The sequence below is a fragment of the Pezoporus flaviventris genome, unplaced genomic scaffold (genome assembly GCF_033815535.1).
Source record: "Pezoporus flaviventris isolate CSIRO_AGI_PZ_B2104156 unplaced genomic scaffold, CSIRO_AGI_Pfla_v1 ptg000078l, whole genome shotgun sequence".
NCBI classification, from domain to species: domain Eukaryota; kingdom Metazoa; phylum Chordata; class Aves; order Psittaciformes; family Psittacidae; genus Pezoporus; species Pezoporus flaviventris.
Genome location: NW_026892626.1, coordinates 16,400,749 through 16,424,568, shown reverse-complemented (window position 1 = coordinate 16,424,568; position 23,820 = coordinate 16,400,749). Strand labels below are relative to the sequence as shown.

General features: G+C 41.1%; 1 protein-coding gene across 3 annotated transcripts in view; it reads right to left on the bottom strand.

Annotated features, from left to right (window-relative positions):
- USP22 (ubiquitin specific peptidase 22) overlaps window positions 1-23,820 on the bottom strand; it is a 100,536-nt gene that overhangs the window by 8,941 nt on the left and 67,775 nt on the right. For all 3 annotated transcript variants that reach the window (XM_061473905.1, XM_061473904.1, XM_061473906.1), the window contains 4 exons: window positions 18,198-18,367; window positions 11,358-11,505; window positions 3,956-4,061; window positions 2,169-2,327 (listed from right to left, as the gene is read on the bottom strand). In XM_061473905.1, coding sequence (XP_061329889.1) covers window positions 2,169-2,327; window positions 3,956-4,061; window positions 11,358-11,505; window positions 18,198-18,367 — 583 coding nt within the window. The remainder of the gene's footprint in view (window positions 1-2,168; window positions 2,328-3,955; window positions 4,062-11,357; window positions 11,506-18,197; window positions 18,368-23,820) is intronic.

Here is a 23,820-nt window from a genome sequence, read left to right as displayed (position 1 = left end):
CTGAAAACACTTCTCTTGCTTTTACTTCTGGGTCACTGGCGCCACAAGAAACAGTTCATGGCTTTTAGCTGTCATTTTGAACGCGCCCAACATCTATAACAATGCAAAGTGCTATGGTTCAGATAGCCAAATCCGACATATATCACTGCTCTGCTAGGGAATGCTGCACTGAACTGCATCAGTGAGAAAGGAGCTAAATGTTGCTTCATGCCCTACAACAGGACAGCTGATTTTCATATAGAAAGCAAAGATCTTTCCTCTTCAAAACCAAAAACATTGATACGAAAGTTCTGAAGCGAGATGACACGACTTGTGGGCTCAGCTGCAAGACACTCTTCTGCCTTGCAGCCCTCTAGGGCTAGGATCAAAGCTCCGAGATGGAAAGGGCTGTAAACACAAAGTTCTTTTCAAAACACGGACATCTTCCAAGGAAACCCTAGTGTTGACAACTAGAAAAATCTCTTTCAAAATGTTCAGACAGAACTGCTCAAGGGAGCTCTAGGAAGAGACCATTACAGAGCAGAGAACTGCTCAGAGAAAATACGACTTCTATGTTCTCGCAACACTAAAGCAAAATCCCTCTTCTTCAGAAACTGTCAGCACAGAAAAGGCTCAGAGAATGGACTGGTGAGTCTTTTCCTCCCAAGTTTAGACTTCTATGGGGCATATAAATCATCTCAGAGGCTACTTTACATCCAGATGTAAAGAATGAATGTTTTACATTAATGCACGCACTAAGCACGTGAGGGCAACATGGTATCAGCTCATCACTAACCCTACCTTGTATCACTCTGTTGATGGCCAACGCAGCCTCCAGCATTAAATGATGATCACAACCTCCTGTTGTTTAATTAACAAGATTTCCTTTACCTAGCCTCTGTATTATAGAATCATAGAAGAGCTTGGGTTGGAAAGGACCTTAAGATCATCCAGTTCCAACCCCCCCTGCCCTGGGCAGGGAGGCTTGACATTAGACCATGTCACCCAAGGCTCTGTCCAACCTGGCCTTGAACCCTGCCAGGGATGGAGTGTTTACCACTATCATTCTCTGGTTTTGATTTTGCTTGTGATTTACTTCTTATTCTTCTCTCTTAAGTCTGTAAACAGGCTTACAAATTTGGTGTAACTGTTAGGGAGTGCCTACGTCTTGCTAGTTTTTGTCATATTCCTGCTCAATCCTTTCTTCTTCAAGCCAACTTCCAAGTTGCATGGCCACACCGGTTGACATGAAGTTACACACGTTCCTTGTTTGAATCTAACCTGCTTTCTAGCTTTTGGGTTAAAATCCAGACCCATCTTCTTTATCCATTACAGTTCAACTTCTTATCAAAATCCATCCTCTTTGAGAGTATATTTGAACCTGGATGTTTTCCCTTCCCATCTCTCTCTGATCCTACTAATCCCCATCTTGAAGAAAACCACCAAAATTCGACCCTTTTGGCCTCTTGATGCATTCCTGCATCAGCATTTTCTCATTTGCACTAATTCCCTTTTTCTCTTATTGATCTTAAAAGTATCAAGAAGGTTAGAAATCAGATGTCACAGGACATGATTTTTTACTTGAGGAGGATTAGCTTTGCCCCAGGCTACAGTTAACCTCTTCCTCAGACAAGTATCTTCAACAGATATCTGCATTTGCCACAGGAGAATGACTTCCAGATCTGTTAAAAGATCCAAGTTAACTGTATATGAAGCTATAACATTCTCCCCAGTCACCTGTTTCCAAGATGCCCAAATTTCCTGCTCAGAATGATCCTTTCTTTTTGAAAGCTAAACTCCTTTAATTCTGAATGTGATCCTCACAACTACGCTGTAGCAGTAGCTGACCCTCAGCTCTGCCTAGAGCACAAATCAGATTCAGACTTGGTGTTGTAATTCAGATAAATGTTAAATGCATTGTGAACTCTTTATGTGCTTGCTTTGCTGACACAACCAAGAACATGGAGACAGACACCAGTGGTTTTGATTATTTCAACCCACATTGCCTGGCAGCAGCCACTGCAGAATCTGTTTTCTTCTTGCATCGCATGGCAACTGGTTTTGATTGCTTATTGTGAGATCAATTGTTGCTCTGAGCCTTCCTGCCTTTATCACTTTCTCTTATAGACTAAAATCTGTATAAAAAGTGCTTCTTTACCCCACCACATTGTATTTGTCTCATTTCCTACCTTCGCAAGCAGTCTGTGAGAGTGGTGGTGCCTGATACATGGCTTTCCCCATTCACGACACTGCCATCACTCCCTGGACTCAGTGGCCAGAACGGGGTGGAGGAGCCTGGCAAATCCAAACTGATGTCCCAAAATGGGTCTATCGTTGTGGAAACGCCACTAGGAAAAAGAAAGCAGTTTTAAACACGTTTAAAGGAAGTCAAATTAACAACCCATCAGGTACTTTGAAGAACTCGGGATCTACATCACCCCTAGAGGGCACTCAAAGATGACAGAAAACAAGAGTTGTTGCTCCAGAGTATCTTCCCACAACTGATTGGTTTTCTGAATACTTAAAAGCCATATGGTTTCAGGAAACGTCTGTGATGTACTCAATGCAAAATATATGCACTTAATACATTCTCCTGCTCACTGAAGCCCTGTGACTCAAAGTGAACAAGCAGGGCTACTTGAAGACAGAGGTACCACTCATACAACTGACCAGTATAAACCAGCTGTGATGACAGTTACACGCAATCCAGCTAGTTTAGAAGCAGAGGTGTCTGGTCATGGCGTAGAAAACTGTGTTTAAGGTTACTCTGATAAAGACAGAGCCAAATTTTGCTATAGAGTAGTGAACTGAATTAAGCTTTGCTGCTCCTGTTAGCATCTCCTACAGTGTGTGGAATTTGAGAGACCAAAGTAGTGTGTGTTCTCAAACAGATTTCTCTACAAGACAGTTGAAGACAAGCCAACAGCTAAACTATGGAGGAAGCTTCCCAAAATGTTAACTTGCATTGAATCAAGCCTTTTCTTTCAGCATTTACATTGTTAGGAGAACTTTAGGAGTCTGAGCTCCTATTTGGAAGTACTGCCTGTTTGCACTCCTTATTCTTCTTCTTTGAGTTCTCTCTTCCTCTCAAAGCAGTGTCTCTCACTCTGCAATCACGTTCAGCCTGCAATACTCTGCCTTTTCTTTCAGCTTCATTTGTGCAAAGGTTGTCACTTTTCAAAAGAAAACTTCTTTTGTCCAAGTTTCATCAATGCTAATATTGTGTCATAACACATTGAGCTTTTCATTATCATAGAAGGATCCTGTGGCTCTACCAGGCAAAGAACAAGATTTCCTATGTTTTCCTTACAGTAAACCTTCTGCAAATCTCTCCAGGAAACTGAGAACAAAAGCAGATTCAAACAAGCTCAGAACAAGTCCATCTGCAGGACATGGGTATGTAATTATAAAGAATGCAAGACAGAACAAAACCCAAGAACTCCGACTTCTGCACTATGGCAATACCAAACATGTTGAATGAGAAGTTAACTTGCTCCAGTACACAGAGTAGAACAACAGACACGTTTTTCCCCGCTCTTGTCAAATGTTCAATTGCTGGTACCCAAGATTACAAGAGATATCAGCCTCTTTGAAACCTCTCCTGATGATACAGCAGGCTCCTAACTGAAGGAAAATATGGTTTCATATCAGAATTTTCTTCAAACATAGTGGCAGTTACATACTTGGAAACCCAAATAAGTCTTTTCCTCACAAACTTGGAGAAGAACTACCTTTTACAGGCTAGTAAAAGGTCAAAGAAGCCTGTGGTACTTTCCAGGTGGCTTTTTTGGTATGTCTTAATAGAGATCAGTTAACTGGTAACTGATTGCATTTAGCTGATGCTGTATTTAAACAGTTCTTGTCTTGCTGGAACTTTGCTAGTATTTTATTGGCATTCAAGAAAGAAAAGACTCGGTTGCACTGGAGGATGTAAAGATTCAAATCAGAGTTCAGAACCAGAAAAAGAAGTACTTACTGGCAGACTTGACAGGTAACATCAGACTGCAGTCCGCCTGTGAAGATTTGGTCTATGATGCAGTTACAGTGGTTGGGGTTGTTGGCCTTCTTCCCATTATCATCACCTGGAGGAATGCAAACACAGACTCAGAAGTCAAAAATCCTCCGAGGGAACAGTGGTTGTCTTGGACTGCGTCTTCAGTAACTCTCTATAACTTAACAAACACATTGCAAGTTCACATTGACAATATAGAACCCTGAAAATGTGCATTGAAGGAAAACCAAGAAAACAAGAAGAGAACTCCTAGAAAACACAAAAGACAATCAGAAAGTGATTAAATACAGTTAACTTCTGTAGAGGTGAAGCTTTAAAGCCATTATCAGCTGTTAGCCAAACCCTTTTGGGGGTATAGCCCCCTTTAGAGAGATTTGCTTTGTCTTATCCAGTATAAAGATCAGTTCCCAAGATGAACGGGTTCTCAAGGCGGTTCATGAAAATGAATATTTAAGCTACACTTAAGAGTGCCACCATAAACACTTGTACCTAAGCAAGTGGCCAGCTCTTCACTACAGAAGCAAAGGTTTCTGCTTAGGCAGAGTATTCAATAGCACAATATTTTCCTAAATGAACAGAGAAAGGAACCATCAGCAAGTGCTACTCTCTAATTCTCTGCCAGTCAGCTTCTGAGAGTAGAGCGAGGGGAGGTTTGTTAAGACCCATCAATCTCCAGCCTGCTGTCTGTATCCTGTCCTTTCACCATCAGTGTGGACTTGCCATGCAAGTTTCCACCAGCGAGAAAATGAAAGATATCCTTATCTGAAGCAGGAAAATAAGGGCTGTGTCTTCCTCCAGCTTCTTCAGAGACACAGCAATCTTCTAAGTTCCCAGGGGGCACAATGAACTCATACCCATCTTTCAGCCATAATCAACTATCACTGCAGGAGCACAGCAGCTCATTTTGAGTGCTGAGATTAGGCCAATTCAGCTCTCAAACTATCCAGAACACTAAATAACCAAAAATTTCTTGGCATAGTTCTCAGCTTTGAAGCATACTCCTTCCAGTCCCCATAGATGATATACTACTTTGATTTCCAAGACTGTACAGCGCTTGTTTTCCTTGGGCAGAACAGATGCAATTGGGCTTGCTTCGTACAGAGAGATGCACACCCAAACACTGCATCAGCTGATTGTTTTGTAAAGTACATCTTCAGATGTCTCCCAGTCTCTTCCAACAGAAAGCAAAGTTTCACCAGGTTTTCTCATATCTTTAACTTACTAGGAAGCATTTAATACCTGAAACACTAAGATGCTGACTCCACAAATCACAGCTATTACTCAAAATCGATTAATCTCTAGTCAAGTATGTAATGAAACCTCAGCTGAAGGCCCTAACAGCATAGGGTAAACCCCACCACCTTGTGTCTAAGGTGCTCTAGGCTGGAGTGTTCTTCAGCAAGAAGGAATGTGACTTCTTTCCCAATGAAGCTTCAGTAGTTTGTTGAGAAAAGCAGATGTAGGTGATACCTACCAAGCTGCAATGGACCACTTTAGTTAATTCGATCCTCTCACTCAGCTGCCTGCTTGAGAATCTTGTTTGAATTGTCAAGAAAAGCACAGTGTGTCCTGAAAATGGCTCTTGAACAAAACGCACTAAAATTGGATTTCAAATGTAGGAAGTTCAAGCGGGGTTATCAGACTCAGTCTCGGGCAGTTCTTGATGGGAATTTCAGCTAAATCTTACTGAACTGAAGATCTTTAGAAGGTCTCAATTACGCTAAGCTAATGAATGGAGGTACAGAGGCTGTACAAGACATCCTTCACCTTTGGAAAAAAGATCACATATAAGCTTTAAAGACTACATGTGGATTTCCAAAAAAATTACTTTAATGCTTTCTATCCCTGTATTTAAAACTCCACTTTTCCTTTTTAAAGGAAAAAAAACCAACCCTGTCACATCCTGGTAATCTCACCATTTGAAACATTACTTTCCCTCTGGCTTGTTTCAAGGGGGCAGGAGCAGAGAAACAGCAGCAAGAGATTTCCCCTGGACCACAGGTATCATCCCTGTTGGACACTGTTAATAGACAGCCGTTTCCGCCTACGGGAGAGAGCGAATACTCCCCTTCCAATTACACAAGTCAATTAGGATCAGTGACGAGAGGGTCTCCAAAGAGGCTCCTGCAAGCTTGTTCCCAGCAAAACAGAAGGGTATTACACACTCAACATTATTTCCCATGACATTTGGTTGGAAAGAAGGGAAAAAAACATAAGAGTTAGATTACCACCTACTCACACTTGTCAATATGGAACAGATGCTGAGAGGAGGTATATTATGCAGCTGAGAACTAGAAGCTGCTAGATTGTTGTGCTCAAGTTAAGGCTCCCTTCAACATTTGTGTCTTACAAAACAGGTTTTGGTTTAATGCATGTTTTGTTTTTAAAGCTGCTCATAAATGCATAAATCAGTAAGAGACTGGCCAGCGCAAGCCTAAAACCAAGCTTGAAAATACATCCATGTAGAAAGTGACTATGAGAATGGCAGAAAATGGGAGTTTAGAAGTCTGGATTCAAATTAAATAGCACTCTTTTAAACCAAAACAAACAGAAGTTACTACATCTCTGCAAGAACCAAGTATATTAACTTGTGTTCAAATACATAGGAAGAAAATTAACTCCATCCCAGCTGAAACCAGGACAATATTTAATATATTACTAAAGGTAAATCATATGTAACAGCTATAATTACTTTTTAACATTGCTTTTGCTTTGAAATTCAGAAGTTTTGCCTCCAATGTCTTTGTTTCCAATGATAAAGGAATTTAAAATTGCCAGATTTTTAAGGGCATTTATCAAAACAAGACATTAATGCTAACTTTTCTGCTTTCCTTTGGCCCCCAGTGTTCTGCACAAGCACTTGTTGTTCTTTATGACAAAGCAGGGTACACATAGATTTAGATAGATCATAGCAGATGACATGTTCCACAAGCATATGCTTTATCAGCTCCTAAGAATATCATGCAGCATTGAGAGAGCACGGTAGTGTTTTACTCCCAAACCTCAGCATAGCATTCTTTCTGTCATGACACCTAGCTTCACATTTGCTTTGTAGCAGTCCTTGTTGAAGATGAACGCAAAATGCTTTGTGAAAACCAGATAAATGAGGAATGATCAGCTTTAAAGTACTACTCTGTTTTTGTTAGACAAGTAACATTGGCTGAATAAAGCTTAGGATAAAAACACTGGATTACCTCCATTTTTAATCTTGCTTTTTGAACCTTTGTGTACAAGTGCATATCTCAGCCACTCTCTGCTGCTTTGACTGTTGTGGCTCTTGCAATAAGAAACAAAGTCAAACCACAGCCAGTGATTTCACTGGGCTGAACATTAACTTGTGAACTGCAGCCTTGCTCCATACAAGAAAGTAACAATTCTGGTCTCAGTATCTCCAAGTCTGACTATGTCTGAGACAAAGTCAGTCAGCTACAAAGCATCTGGATGACTGGAACCTCACTGTCATGGGAGCTTGCAGAAATAGCCATTAGTTATATTCCTCTACAAATGAAGAGCCCTGGAAGTCCCAAAAGATCCTACATGAAGAATGGGGTATACTTTGTACTTGTTCTTCATAGAGTCTAAGAAAACATGCAAGAAGCAACAGATCAATATCTGACCATTTTCAGCATCTTCTCTAATCCAAACGTACATCAAAGTAGTTGTGAATTTGAAAGCCTAAAGGCAATACATGCCAAAGTCCAGGTGAATCCTTAGACTTTAGTACAAAGAAAATGACTGTTCTCTATACAGCCAGGCTGTTCATAGCATTACTTTGGTAAAGAAGGTATTATCCAATGTAGAATGAGCTCTGAAGCTCAGCTGGAAGCTTTTGTGGTGAGAAGAACCACAAATACCAATATACAATGACAGTGCAGAATGTTGAGCACTATCGAATCAGCAAGAGAGACCAGAAAAGCACAAAACACAGGTACAACTCTAAATGTCATTTAGAGTAGCAATGCTGGAACTTAGATTCCAGAAAGGTCTCACTTTTTGAGTTGGAGTATATGTTTAAGGGCAGACCTTGCATATCACACTTTGGGTGGAGAAATAGAGAAACAGGAGTAACTCATATCTTAAGGTTTTTTTCCCCTCACCAAAATACTACTTTCTAGTTAGACCATCTTTCTCCAGCTGGTGGAATGAAAAGCAGTGATTCATCGGCATGACAGACTCTATCCCTTTTATTCAGAACCATTTTATACTGCTCCAGCAGCACAGAGGAGCCCTGTTAAGTGTTCAGAACATGCCTTGCAGATGCCACAGCTCAGCACAGCAGTGCTAGCACAAGGAGAGCTCTCAGCCCTGAGACATGATTTACATGGGTGATCATACAGGTATCCCCAGGCTTCCAAACTTCTCAGATGCACTAAAATAAAGTATATATTCAACCAGCATTTAAAACCACCCAAACAACCAAACCAACCAAGCAACTATCTGGGCCATCCATATAATCATAGAGCAGCTGATTTTATGCTTTCTAGGATGCAGCATTACAAAACCGATCTTTAAATGGACAAAAATCATATCATTTCCCCAATTTAAACAGTGGCAGATATCAGTAACAAGCATTCACAGCTTTCCCTGACTTTCATTCCTAAAAACTTGAGTCAATAGAATGGAAAAAGGATATAAATGACCAATGTCAGCCAAACAAGTCTCACTAGATAGCTATACAGTTCTTAACATAAGGAACACTTTCACCTACTTCAGTGTCTCAAGCCTTGGTGATCATGAATAATGGCCTGCATAGGTCTTTTAGTCAAAGTTGTTCCCATGACTATTTTACTTCACTGTGTGTTAACCCTAGAACTGGACTGCTGTTGAATGGAAGCTTTAAAAGGTGGTTTTAGTCAGTAAAATAAATATGTAATATTAACAGCGGAGGTCTTATTTGCTTATTGTAGCTTTAGGACACATTCTGTTAGTAATGATAGTTTTCCATATGTATACTTCACCTGTGTGTGTCTACGTGAATACTTCAGTATGTAAGTGGGAAAATGTTCTCATTACACACCAAACTAGTTCATTCCAAAAGCGGTTCATCATGACCAAACTTGAAAGTCTGGTTTACAATAACTTGTTTGGTTCCCACACAACTGCTCAACCGCTTCTTTTAAATTACCTTGATGTGGTATGGATTGTTTACCCTAGTTTAATAAAAGTCTCCCAATTCCTCCAGAAACAGACATGGAAAAACCTGGGTGCAGAGATGTAAAGGTTCTAGTGCCAACACCTTCCCACTTGCAGCCCTGTAACGCCTTAGCTATGCCCATGCAGGTAGGCTCAAACTTAAGGACAGACATTAAATAACTGAGTTTCAGTCCTTGTAAGTGGTACCTTTCCAACAACCCAAGCTCAGTGCTAAAAGTGCAAAACTCCCTAACTCAATTCAAGCTGGCTGAAACCATGATTAAACTGGATACCAATTCCGAAGTCAGTGTTTTCAACACATCTATAAAACCCAACAAGTAGTAACAGAATCCATCCACATGCACTCACTCTATCCACCAAAGAATATCCAACATATAACTTTCTAGTTTTAGGCCAGATCAGAGTTTCATTTTCATTCTGGATGGAGAGGCCAAAAACAACCAAGAGTAAAGAAACTGCTGAGAAAACTTGGTTTTTTATTGGTAATTCCATAAGACATAGCAGAGAGAGTCTTCATTTAAAACCAAACCAAAAGGAGTCTTTACAGATTCTTTATCAGTCTGAAAAGAACACAGGGACCTTTACTGTTGCATGTTTTTTCTTTACAATTCTGAGAAGAAAATACTAGTACTTCATGAACTAATCAGGAGGTATTTGGATGCCAGAGAGGGACTCTTCATCAGGGACTATAGTGATAGGACAAGGGGTGATGGGTTTAAACTGAAACAAAGGAGGTTCAGGTTAGATGTAAGAAAGAAGTTGCTCCCCCTTTGAGGGAGGTTGTCCAAGGAAGCTGTGAATGCTCCATCCCTGGCAGTGTTCAAGGCCAGGTTGGACAGAGCCTTGGGAGACACGGTCTAGCATGACGTGTCCCTGCCCATGGCAGGGGGTTGGAACGGGAAGATCTTAAGTCCCTTTCCAACCCAAACCATTCTATGATTCTATGGTACAGAAGAAATACAAACATCATTTTACATCAAAGATGATGAAAAAGCATCAAGATTCGTTAGATCAATGATTCAGAAACTTCACAGGAACCAAGAAGTATTTCTGTCTGCAGCTGAGTTTATTCAGTGTGAAGAAGCGAGAGGTCAGTATTTGGGTAGAGGCTGTTCCTCAAAGCACCTCAACACTAGTTACATCAGGCTTGTTGCATTTCAGTTAGTAATTATCAAGTGACAGACAATTATTACCAGAGAACTGCTCTATGTAATCCTGTCCTCAGAAGCACTCTCTTGGAGAAGCCTCTTTTGGAAGACACCTATTATGAAGCTGAATAAGCACATCTGCTACAAGGTACGGCTATCTCAAAGATAAAAGCAAGACTTCACAATACTTCAAAGAAGCAGCAGCAGCCTTCCCTTTGACAGTCCTCTGATAAGCCAAAACCCTAACCTCTAGGTGCTTTTTCTAAGAGCATTAGAAGAAAGCTGAGTGCTTTAAAGCTGATTTTTTACTGACTAAGGACTTCATTTGGTTTGCTAGTATCAACCCTAGGGTTCCACCCCCTTACAAGAATGGGAAGAATTTCTGCACTTAAATAAGTGAACCAAACTACATTGAACATTGGCAGCTTGGGAAATCTTCAGCTTGGACTTAGTTCAGCTAACCAACATGAAATACATCATTTCATATGGTATTAGCAAATCAATTCAACACTTTCATACTTCATCTCTAAGAGCATGTCAATGAATAGGTCTACTATTGTAGAACGGTTGTATGAGTACATATTTTATACACAGACTAACAAAACCAGATACCAAAACCAAATATTACTTTTTTTCTTATTCATATTTCTATAAGCAATTGGGCCTCATAAATACAGTAGAATAATATTTAAGCAGAACAGCCATAGCCTCCCCTGTGTTATTTCCATCAGTCCCATGACACACTGAGTAAGAGTTCTAACTACCTCAAGTATAAATAGAATTAGAATGGCAATTGAAAAGAAAAGACAATGACTCACAACCAATAAGAGAACCCCACGATGGTGATTGAAGGCAATGCACAGCCTTGTCTGCTTCTAACTCTAGGTAAGTTTTGACAGTTATGGTTTATTTATAAAGGCTCTTCCTTTAAACCTACCAAACATTTTAAAGGGAATTTGCTAAAACTGCTGTTGGGAGACACTAAACTTGACTTAAGAAGAGATTGTTCTACCTCCTTTTGATCCAATATTCCTTGTTGATTGAAGACTCAGGACAAGCCTTACCTTTGCAGTGTCTGTGTAGCACATCTAATGCAGCAATGAGGAACTCGTGTGCATCTTGTTGCTCGTACCCTGCTAAATGCCGTGCATGAGTCCATACCAGGTGCAATAACCTATATGGAATGTGAGGAGATCGGTGCCCAGAGTAAAACTGCTCAAAGCAAAGAAAAGGACATGACTGTTAACAAGTTACACAGCCTCAGTGCATTTAATTATTAAAAACTTAAATGAGTGCAGTTAGTCAAATATATTTAAACCATTTAATTTTAATGGTCTTAATAATAAGAGACAGAGACAGCTTTTTATCACAGACTATTGAAAAAGTGATCTCAGAATTAGAGCACCTCGGTTTTCTCCCTTTCTCCTTTCTCTATAATTTTGTGATGGATTAGCCAAAACCAGGCAGAAGACAGATACAAACAACACTCCCAGAGTCCTTACTGATACCACTGGGGTTTATTAAAATAGCTGGAGAGGGGAAGGAAGAAGTATCCTACGTTTGCAAGAGATCAGGAATTTCATCCACAGATTGTACCTCCCTCAAAATCAGAATACTGAAGTTGAGAATATTAGATGCCAACTGTCAGCCTGCCCCTGAACCAAACCATAGTAACTGTCTTCTATGTACTGGATGCACAGCATTTGATGGCTGTGCACAGTCCTGCCTTAATGGAAAAGATTTACAAGCAGGATGGTAGCCTCATGCCAGTATTGGCCTTTCACTGTATTGCTATAAGCAGCACAAGGCTTTAGAAACAACTTTATTCAGCACAGCTGCTTGCGGAGCTGAAGGTACCACTTCATTCTCCTATCCCTGCCCACTACCGCTCCTGCAGGGTGTCACTGCCTGGAGATCTGGTCCTGGACCAGCTCCTGCATCTGCTTCTTAGTCAGCTTCAGCCTAAATCTGATGAGCTGGCTACAGGAGTCACTGCAATTGCCCCAGGTGAGTTTGCCAAAAGCATATTAGAGTGCACGGTCAAGTCATTCAGTCAGCAAAACCATGATGTGAAATGCTGCTGCTGAGTGGTGGCACACATCTGGGGAGGTAAATCAGCACAGAAGAGGACGAGTACCTGCCGACAGAAGTTCATGCTTTCTTTTTGGTAATAAAAACCAGCCAGATCCCCCTTAAAAACCACTCCAAAACCCTCTTGGTAAGGGTCTGTGTTTCCCTCAGTCAAGGTTCAGCTCCTTCCTTCACCTTCCCTATTTATATCCAAGTGCTACTGCTGCAATTTTCACCTTCCTGGGTCTTCACTTCTGCTGGTGCCAATTCCAGCATCCAGAATCTGAGACCAAAGCTAACAGCCCTTTCTTGAGCAAGCTGACTTCTGCACCTGTTGGAGAGCCCCTGCACCATGATAACAGTTCCAAAAAGCAAAGCACAGATGCTTGTGGTATCCCTTCAGGGAGCTGGAAAGGCCCAAACTGAGTTTATTCACTTGGCCTTCAGGTTGCATTTAATGGAGTTAATGTTTTTGTTTTAATAAGTGAAAATTTGTAAGTCATTCTGCTTTCCCTAACCTTTGGAAAAGGTATTTGCCAGTAAAAGGGTTCCTGCAACACCACAATTATGTTTTGCCCAGATCCAGCTGATTCAATCGTGGTTTATTTTCAGTTACCCTTCCCAAACAGAAGACAAGAAGCAGCAAAAACACTGAATAAGGTTTGAAACCCCAGCAATGTATAATGTCTCCCTCTCATTGGAAAAGCAGGCTTCCTTCCCCAGCCCTAAGTTGCTTCCTGCCCAGTCTCCGAGCATTTTGCATCAGTACAAGCACAGGCACTTTGCTACAAACCTGCCAAGATAAAACACACTGTATTTTAAAGGACAGACAGGCAAAAAGGAACACAATCTTCTCATCTAAGCCTCGTATTTGTAGGCTCTTCTAAATGGCTTTAGTGTGTTTCCTTGCAAAGAGACGTCTTTACTGACTGCAAGCTCTGCTTTTTCCCAACAAGAAGATATACTTCTGCACCCGAACACCACAGAATGCTTCTATAAATAAGAAGATCAATAGCTAAACTCTGTTGCCAACAAGAATGACACCAAGGGACTGGAGCAGTAGTAGAGTAATTGAAATCTGCTGACGCAGCTGCTGCTCAACATAATTCAGGGAACTGCAGCAATAAAACTTCTCTGTTCTGTCCCGCCTTACAATTAGTCCCAGAGCTCTCTCTGGTCATTTTAACCAACAGCACTTTCTGTAATTGCTCCACTGCAGTTACTAGACCTGCCAGATTGTACATCCTCTGGTGCTTCATTAGGAGGGGAAGGATGTAACAAGAAGCTTTATCAAATTATTAGGTATTATCACAGAGAAGCTAGAAACGCACCTAGGAAAACGCTGGCGACTGTGTGTGGAGGGAAGTGTCACTGTTATAATAAATCATAATGAAACAAAGGAACCTGAGCACATTCAATAGCAGTATTTTAACTGGAATGTATAAAACAGCCATCCCTTCTCTGTCATTTCCTTGCTGCTGGGAAAAGCAGCCTATCGGAGCTGTTCCAGCCCACAAAAGGGAAAGAAGTCCATGTAAAGTCTGATTCAATCACTGTTATACAAACCTTTTCATTAAAGCATGCAAACAGAAATAATGATGGTGGTTTGCAAGTCACCTTTAAAATGCTTTAATGGCACAATTCTTCCAACCGTAACTTTAAAGGATTTGGGTTTAAATTTGCTTTCAGTTCAGCAGTATCAGTTGTTTATATTGGAGAGAACTAGTTCAAGCCATTGGAAAATGCCTGTGTATTAAATAGTGTGTTTGAAAATACGCTGTTTAATGGCTATTCCAAGGGAAAGAAGGGAAAACAAAAGGGAAAAAAGGAAAAACCCAACCCAGGATTCAAAGCCTCCATTCTCACATACAAAACAAGTAATAATAACTTCCTTTTTTTGTACCTAAAACACTTGCTTTTGGAGCATAAAACGAAGAATCTATAGGATTTTGAGGATTCTAAGCTTTATATTTTGCATTCTTGTTACCAAAAATACACAGATACCAGTCAGGTTTTAAAGCAAACAAAACCAACCACAACCACACACATCTCTGTAGTGTTTTCTCCTCCTCCTGCCAGAAAGTCATGCATGGAAGTTTCCCAATTATGTGAACAAATACATTTGATCTATGCTGCATACGGAACAGTCTCCAAGCCTTGTAATCAAGAATTTATAGGCATAAATCCTGTAGCAGGCTCCAGTCCAATTTGCAAAGTGAAAACCACCTCTTAGAAACCGGTTCTCAATTAAGACTTTAAACATTGAGAAAACTTACAGTGGATAAAGGCAGCGGGTAATACATGTGCCTTGCTTTCCCAAAGAGCAATGGTTCAAGGAGTCAGAAACTCTGTTTTCCTTGCACACACACTGTATGCTCTACATTTACATCGAGGATTTTACTAACTGGGCACTAAACTGCAAGGCATCTGTGTAAAGACTTACCTACTTTTTCTCTCTTGTAGAGAGAAGTTATAACTTCTTTTATACATAGCCATTGCAACAGAGTGCCATCTCAAGCTACTAAAGCCTTATCATTGATTTTCCTTTCCATCCTCACTTCTCAACTCTCCCCGTAGCTGTGCTGTGCACTTTGACAGGCTCATGAGAATGAGGAATGATGGGAAGATGATGTTCTTTACACCTCTGAGTGGATGCCCTGCATTCTGCTATGCTCCCAGGTTTTCAGTCAGAGTATACCAGGATACAGATCCACTACTCCTACCTTCCTAAATGGCCATTCCATAAACAATTCAGATAAACCTTAGGGTATGAAGTATCTTAATTTTCATTGAAGCAAAACACAAATACCAGTAAGTAAAAAGTAGTGCACAAACCCTTTCAGCCCAAAGGCTCAATGAACGGATTCTGTGTGTTCTATCTTCCCTCCATCCAGTTTCACCACTATCTGTTATTCCCAAATCCTTTTTATTCCTTTTCTTATGCAGTGTAATTCATGTCATGATTCTATTGAGAAATAGGTTTCAAGTAGCAAAAATGAGAATGTTAATTGATGCAGTCAACATATTTTTACAACAAACAGAGATCAATGCTTGGCATGTTTGTGAGAAAAGCTACCAGGAAAAAACCCCTCAGTTCTGAGAACCATCTGATACTCATTACTCACCACCAACCTACTTCAAGGTGCAAGAACTTTGTAGCTTCCTATTTATTGCAGAGAAATCACACACCCCATTATAATTAAATGATCTTAAACCAGAAAGAAAGGAACAAGTGTTGTTTTGTTTGAGGAGCAAAACTTGCTTTTTAGGTAAGTAAGTTTCACTTAGTGTTCCAAAGAGTCTCTTTTTTCTCCTGGAGAGTTCTTACTGGCAGGCATTCACCAGATCCCCTGGCATTCCTTTTGCCTAAGATCACACCTTCAGAAAAGAAGGGTGGAGGGGAGATGGAAGTTAACCCTTGCCCTGATGGTTTGTCACTGGGTGAAATGCCTTGGGATAAGTACATCAGTTAATCCTGGTGGGAAAGCTACGTGAAAACAAGACACAACCTGAGCCAAAGTTTCCCCAGTAATTCAATTACAAAGGAATTCTTAACCATAGCACTGAAATCTCCACTCGTTAGCTTTCCTCCACTGAGTCCTTATCTCTGCAGAGTGTAGGAATCTTCCTCCATATAGCTGGGACAGCTCAAAAAGTGCAAGACTTTGGTTTTAATTCTGAATGTAGAGAGATTAAAACTCACTGGGAAACAAATGAGTGCTGACAGAGCTATAAACATAACATGGTATTTACTGCTTGCAAGTTAAAATACAGAGTTGATTGCAGCCACTACAGTTTTGCTTGTGAAGGACTAAGCTCTAGTTTTACATCAAGGTGGTTGAGTCACTTTCTGTTGTCCTCTCACAGCACGGATCTGCAGAACTTCAACGTGAGATAAGGGCAGAGATGCTGTCCTGCCATCTTCACAGTCTGATATCACAGCTATAGCTCTTCCCTCATTCACGTACCCTCAATGTTGCAGCACATCAATTATTAGAACTAACGCAAGTTTAGGCATGAATTTTGATTGGGGAAAATGAAGGCTGAGATTCCCAAAGCTGTGTATGAAATTAAATTTGATTACAACTGAAACTAAAGTGAATGCTGCATTTAAGGCTCATTTTGGATAAGAAGCCTGTCCTTTGTTAGATGCTTGTATATGGTCTGGTAAAAGGCATCCCAGGCCATCGACAGGGCTCCACATACATTAATGCAAATACAAAATCATTACCTAGACAGTCTTGATCTTTCCTCCAGCCCCCCAATCTGTAATGTAACACTCATTCCCCCTTTCCCAAGGGATTTACGTGCGTAAATAGAATGCGGTAATATTCAAAATGAGACTTTAGAGCACAGCTTGATGAAAGGATATCAAGATTTTAATGGTACCTTTTATTTTTAAACAAGCAAATAAGGTTTCTCTACTAACAGTGTAAGGAAAGTGGTATTTCTAGACCACGACTGAATTTTTTTACCTAGGCAGAGTGGTATTTCCCCCTTTAACTGCACATCTGGTTTCAATAATCCTACAGCTGCTACCTATTGGTATTCCTGCTTTTTGGTTTTACCTCCTTTCCTGACAGACTCGTGAGGAACTGAAAAATATACCAAAGAATAAGAAGTATAACCTGTAACTAATGACTGAGAAGCAGCATGAAAAGGTGCAAATTCACTGAAATAACTTTGTACTGGAATGGCTAAAGGGACGCTTTGCCTTCCCTATGTAACTCGCCTGCAATAACCAAAACCAATCCTCTCTGGTGAAAAAAGCACAGAAGTAAAATCAAATTGAAAATCACAAGATAAAGGTAAAGTTATTTTAGGTTGGGCTCAGCTTGAATGAGCTTCCATGACAGCACATACACAAAGACATGCTCCGCGTACAGACATCTCCAGCTATTTTAAGTGCTCTGTGACAGCATGTACTAAAGCTTTTTTGGGGTTTTGCCTGACTTGCTTTGTCTGGGCTTTGGTTTGGGGGTTTTTTTTACTTCCCAAGAAAGCAGATCTATCACTGAAGGAAAGGCGCAGACTGGATTTGTTTGTTTTCAAAGACTCATCTTAAAACTCGGAGCCCATGTCTAGCCACAGTCCTTACATTACTGATGTGAGATTAAAATAGTTAATAAAGCTCTTTGACTATAAAGGAAAAGACTGTGCCTGTCTCATACAGCACAGACTAGACCTACAGAGAAAGGCACACTGCACAACCAGTCACCTGAGTGAGGAAGAGAAAGAAGAGTAGCTCCTACATGGAAGGTACAAACTGTACCAACAAACTCTCTTCTCTACCTCCTCCTGGCCATTAATGGGTTGCCACGTAAGAGATGATAGTGAAGATGTTACTCCCTGCTAGAAAGCACTGAATCAAGATCTTTAAAATATTTATTATACAGACCTACATAATCCAGTGCTCCAAACCACCAGGCTAGATACCATTGCTTTACTCTCACTCCCATTAGCACCCAAAGAGCCCATGACATATTTTCCAGTTACAACTTGTACCTTTAATTAAAGCACACATTTCAGCTCTAAGACTGAAGCCTTGCAGATCAGTCTCAGAAGAGCAGGCAGCACTGTAATTATTTCCAATACCAGCTTCGCCTAAACAAGGGTGACTTAAGAATAGGACTTAAAGGGACAATAGTTTCCTTTTCATCACTTGGGTATTAGTGACGGTAGGGTCTCAACTCAATCTTTACTGTTCTTTTACACCTTGAGGGGAAACGTAACTTGATTCCCTTTCTATCTGCAAACAGAACACAACCCCTTTTGGGTTAGGAACCAACCAGCCTCTGGGGAAAGGCACTGTGTTTGTGGCAAACAGCACTCACCTCCTGAAAAAGCGTAGACATTTCACAGACCAGACATGAGCTGGGGCTTTGCATTTCACATTTGTGCCTGTCGGAGAGGAAGAAATCTCGCAGCAGTGGAGTGTGGGTAAGTGCCTGGACAATACAGTTCATAAAACATGTGTTCCCAAGATTGATTAGCCCTCGTAGACCTATAAAGACAGAAGGGGGAGGGGATGCATAAGCGTTATCAAGTTAACATAATATTTGCATTTTTATACAGTTTTCACAATATTGCCACAGATTTACTGTACACGCACAGCTCCAAGTACGCAGTTTGATATTGCTTTAGGTAGGCTATTGGTTTTGATGTACCCAAGTCACAAGCTGCCACTTTCTACACTAGATTTGGTTCTAAAATTCTCAGGAAACCTGCAGGTACAGCAACACCAATAGCATTATTTTGCAGTGGCTGTTCTGCCGTATGTGACCAAAACACCCCCTCCTCCCCGAGCTGATACCAAAGTGCAAATACAACTGGTAAGTCGCTACAGTAAGAAACCAATGCATTTAAATAGTAAGTTTTCAGATGGTTTAAAAGGCTTTCCCTAATGCAAGTCACAAAGCCAGAATAAGGGTTTTGTACTGCTCTAATGCAACAGTCATCTTTCTAAGACAGGCAGCAAAGGAAACAGCCTTCAGAAAACCAAGTCAGGCTGCGACATCCAATGCAGACTTAGCATACCCTTTTTAAGTTCAAAACCCAAGATCCAAACAACCTTAAAAGAGAAACTCTGACCAACACTAGTTCCACACTTGTTTTAGCTAAGTTAAACACTAAATCTACAGTATACATCAAAAAAATTCAACTTGGCATAAGAGGATTTATCACACCTTAAATGTTCAGTAACGCCCAGAGACGATTTCTTGTGCTTGGAACCCAAGATGCTTAAAGGAAAGCTCTTTTGTTGCACAACAGAAGAGAGGTTAGGAGTGGGGAAAGCTTTTCAGTCATTTGCAAAGTCTAAGCGAGAAGAAAAACATGCTCAAATCCTTGAGTATTCTTTCAAAAGGTTACCATAATACTAACCATATAGGAGTGCTAAATGAGAAGAGCATCAGTTGGACAAGAGTGCTTATTTGTAATCAAAAACTTACTTTGAAACAAGATTAAATGCACTGACAGATGACATTCTGGTATTAATTTTTAATTAGCATAGTCCTTCTCTGCAATATAAACACGATTACTACATGAGCAGTGAACGAAAAACCAGGATTACTTGACAGAGAACAAAGAATTTCCTTGCCATCCATGAGGGGCAAAAAAAAAAAAATCAGCTGGCAATGCTGTGGCAATTAAAACTGGTGCAGTTCCCTTGCAGTACACCAGATAGTGCTCAAAGGGCTCTTTAGCATCTTTCAGTAGGAGGAGGTGTGGTCCAGTTGCTATGTTACCAGAGAGAAACGGCACTACATCAGCTTGAGCTGCACTACATCAGTTTCAACTGCACTACTCAGCTGCAGGCAATGGATACAGAGCCCTCAAAGTTATTTTCCTCTAGTTAATGCAGCACCATCCTCCTTCCAACAGCTTCCTGGTGCTTCCATTTACTCAAAAGTGCAGGACAAAGTTTCTCATTATATTCCAGTAACTTCTACTGGGCAGAAAGCTGATTGCAATTGCTTTGTTTTCATGCTGGGAGCCAACAAGTGTATGCACATTAGCCAAGTGTTAAATAGTTAATTTGTTGTAGCAGCTTGAAATACAGTGTGATGCTTCAGCTTTGAACACCATCCTATTTCATTCCCCAGCCTGCATGTCTCTGCAAACAATGTCACAACCGAAGTGTGTTCATGCTGTGCAGGTGGAGCAATGTTTGCCTGGTACCTCTTGCCTACCTCTCTCATGTATTTTCCATTTAAAGCTTACCGGGTTTATTTAAGTCACAGACTGCAAACCCCTGGACATGCCTGAGATGCGCCAGGGTATTCTGATGGGCAGAAGAGTCTCTCCCTGTTTCTGCCTGGAAAACCCAGTCCCTCTGGTTAGCTCTAGTATACAAAGTCAGCCTCCAAGCACAGAAGACTGCTGGAAAACCAGGTGTACATCGAGAGACTCGCCCTAGTGCTTTTCTTTTTGATATCCAATTGAGCAATCACAAGTAAAAGCAAACACATAAAGGCAGCTTTTTTGGAATCATTTATTAAGCATCATTTATTACATGCCTGTGGCTGGACCTTCTTTCCCTGTGACCACAAGAATCAACTCCTCCTTAAAGTTGCCACCAGAAGACTAGTTACAGGCGTCAAATTCAGAAGGTTCTCTGGGTTTACTCTACTTGCTTGGCCTTTTGGTGTCGTTTTTTTCCTGGGTCTAAATGGAGTGCCTCGTACGTTATGACTTCACTTGAATGAACCCAAAGTAACCTGCAAAACAGACAAGGCTGCAATGTGAGTACTCCAAACCCTAATAAAATCAGAAAGTGGTGAATGTAGCAAAACATGAGAACTTACTTGGCTGAAAAGGGAAAAACATAAAGGAGTGTATATCAGTCTTATCCTTGAGGGAGCAATAACTGCAACTGCTATACTGTCTCTTAAACTGACATTGAAATGAAACATGTATGATGCAGTGAACTACAGCTATGCACTGCATAACTAATTGTAGTGTATTGGAAAACATAAAAAGATGATGTACATAAAGAGCTGACAGAGCTCAGAGCAACACATCCTCTTGTGCTTAACTTTTATGGGGGAAAGTGGATTTTGTTGGAAAGAAAAATAGCTAAAACTAAAAGCCTATACAGAATTCTAGTCATTAAAACACTATGAATGTACAATACTTCTGTCTGCCACACCTATTCCCTCCACATTAATAAAGCCTGGCAGAATTTAACTGGAAGAGTCAAACATTGCAACACTTGGGTCATAAAGTAACACAAAAATAATGTGCCAAAACCTCAGATGTAGGAGTGCACTGATGAGATGACAGTGAAGATAACTTGCCATTTGTGCAGAGGAGTGGGGCTAACTAAGAATTGCCTACATTATCTTACCTCTAGTAATAAATCAGACAATGGTTTGGCTAGGAAAGGACCTTAAAGCTCATCAGGTTCCAACCCCTGCCAAGGGCAGGGACACCTTCCACTAGAGCAGCTTGCTCCAAGCCCCGTCCAGCCTGGCCTTGAACACTACCAGGGATGGGGCAGCCACAGCTTCTCTGGGCACCCTGTGCCAGTGCCTCAGCACCCTCACAGGGAAGAGCTTCTTTCTAATGTCTAATCCAAATCTTCCCTCTGTCAGTTTAAAGCCATTCCCCCTTGTCCCATCACTACTTAACTCTTATAAAATGTCCCATACAGTTAAGGTATTTTGCAAACTTCTGCTGTGCTCATAGTGTTATCTGTTTCTTATGAACTGTTCGGAAATAAGCAAGAGCAATCAGTGAGATACTCAACATGTTCTACATACATGTGCTCTCATGGCAAGTGCAGTTAGAAAAGTACTGGTTCACTTCTGAACCTTGCTAATATAAATGTGAATACTGGAATTAATATTGCTGTCAAGACAAAGTTAACCTGCATGGTATAATCCATAAACAAAACACATCATTCATGGTGTACACCCACTGCTCTCATTCTGGCACATGCTGGACAGGCAGGGCATGAACAAAGAAGAAACCTACTTCTGCAATGCCCTAAGCACAGGTAAATCTACCTGGGAAATTCCTTTTACGTTCAGTGTCAAACCCAGGTTCTAAGCCCCTGGCTTACCTTTGTCAGCTTCAGTTCTTCTATCTTCTTCCGTAACAGGCTTTTTCTTTTTCAAATGCCCGAAGTAACCAATGTGCCATACTGGGCAAGAAGGCTTGTTGCGATGCTGGGAGATCCAGAACACTGGTTCTGCAAGTCCACCCACACAGGCGAGATGGAAAAACCGAAACAAGATAAGGAAATTCCACTCTGTTAAATGCAACTGTATATGAAAGGTGGGAAAGCAGGGAAATGAGAGGACCACACATGAATACAAGATACAGAAAAACCAACCAGGTGCCTCTCTTTTTATGCTGGAAGAGGGTCTGTTTATCTCTAAACCTAGAGCTTTGTGCTGGGATAGGACTGACAGCAGGTAAACCAGTCTGAACAAATACTACCACACAGAAACCTGTGATTTATTTGAATGAAGGTTGTAGAAGCAAGAACATAGGTCACCATATAATGCAGTTTGTGAGACAATCAGGAAATCACTCAGATGCACTAAAACAGCCAGCTTGAGACCCTTTTAACATTAAACATGTTAGAGATATTTTTGCCCCTGTATCCCAGCCCTCCCAGTTCCCCATTTGGTGTTGATGCTTCCCTGAAGCTGCAGACAATACCAGAAGCTGGGAAAGAGCTCACTGAAATTATAGAGAGTTCCACATAATCCTTGGAAAACATGCAGTGTAGGCTGGCAATAAAGGTCTCCAGATCAATATTAGGTTTTCATCCCATGTTCATACAGCAGGAATTACACCACCATTGAAAAGCATCCTTCTGGAAAGGTATTTCAGGGCAGAGCTGCCACACTTCTTAGCGCCTAAAGCTAAACCCACATTCCCTCTCAGCTCTCAAGTTTCAGGTGCAGGCCATCACACACAGCACCAGAATGTATCTGTTACAAACACCAGCCACAGCCAGCCCAATACATCCCTGTTCTGCCTGCACACCAGAAGCAGCATGGTTCTGCTAATGGGGTTAGTGACAACAATTATCCTTACTATATAATCCCTTTTGAAACAGCAGTAAGAAAAACCCCCAACATTCCAGAAAGCAGCAATATTTAGATACATGGAATTGCAAATCTATGTGGGGAAAAGCCAGACATTGTGATATTGGTATCAAAGAAGGCAACCACGCTGCTTTGGTCAATCTATTCCACGCTACTTCAGCTGAAGCATCCTTTTCTCAGTGCTGCACGAAACCCACAAAGAACTGCAGAAGCAGGAGTGGAACGCATTAGAAAAGGCTGTTTCAGGTGTTACAGAGCATTACAGACTTGCTGGGGACCCACTCAGGTGTTACATTATTTTAACAACAGTTCAAAAGTTCCAGAAACTTTTGCCACAGCCAAGTTAAATGAAGAGAGTTCAAGCACATGATCCTAAAACTTGACTTCACAATTGAACATTTCCACCTCCAGCAAACACACAACGTGCAATCTATCAACTAGACTTATTACCACCCTTTGCATTGGTACTTCAGGATCCCCAGCAGACAAGCTGGGGCAGCTGCCTGAGGGAGTGCTCTCCAAGCTGATTCATTGATTCAGATTGGTTTATCAGTAAAGTCTTTTAAAGGGAGTATTGCAGTGATAGCACAAGGGGGTAACCAGTTAAAACTTAAACAAGGGAAGCTTAGATTGGATATAAGGAAGAAGCTCTTTACTGTGAGGGTGGTGAGGCACTGGGATGGGTTGCCCAGGGAAGTTGTGAATGCTCCATCCCTGGCAGTGTTCAAGGCCAGGTTGGACAGAGCCCTGGATGCCATGGTTTAGTGTGAGGTGTCCCTGCCCATGGCAGGGGGGTTGGAACTGGATGACCTTAAGGTCCTTTCCAACCCAAACCATTCTATGATTCTCTTTTGACAGACACAGTTAGCAAGGGATTAACATGACAGATCAGGGA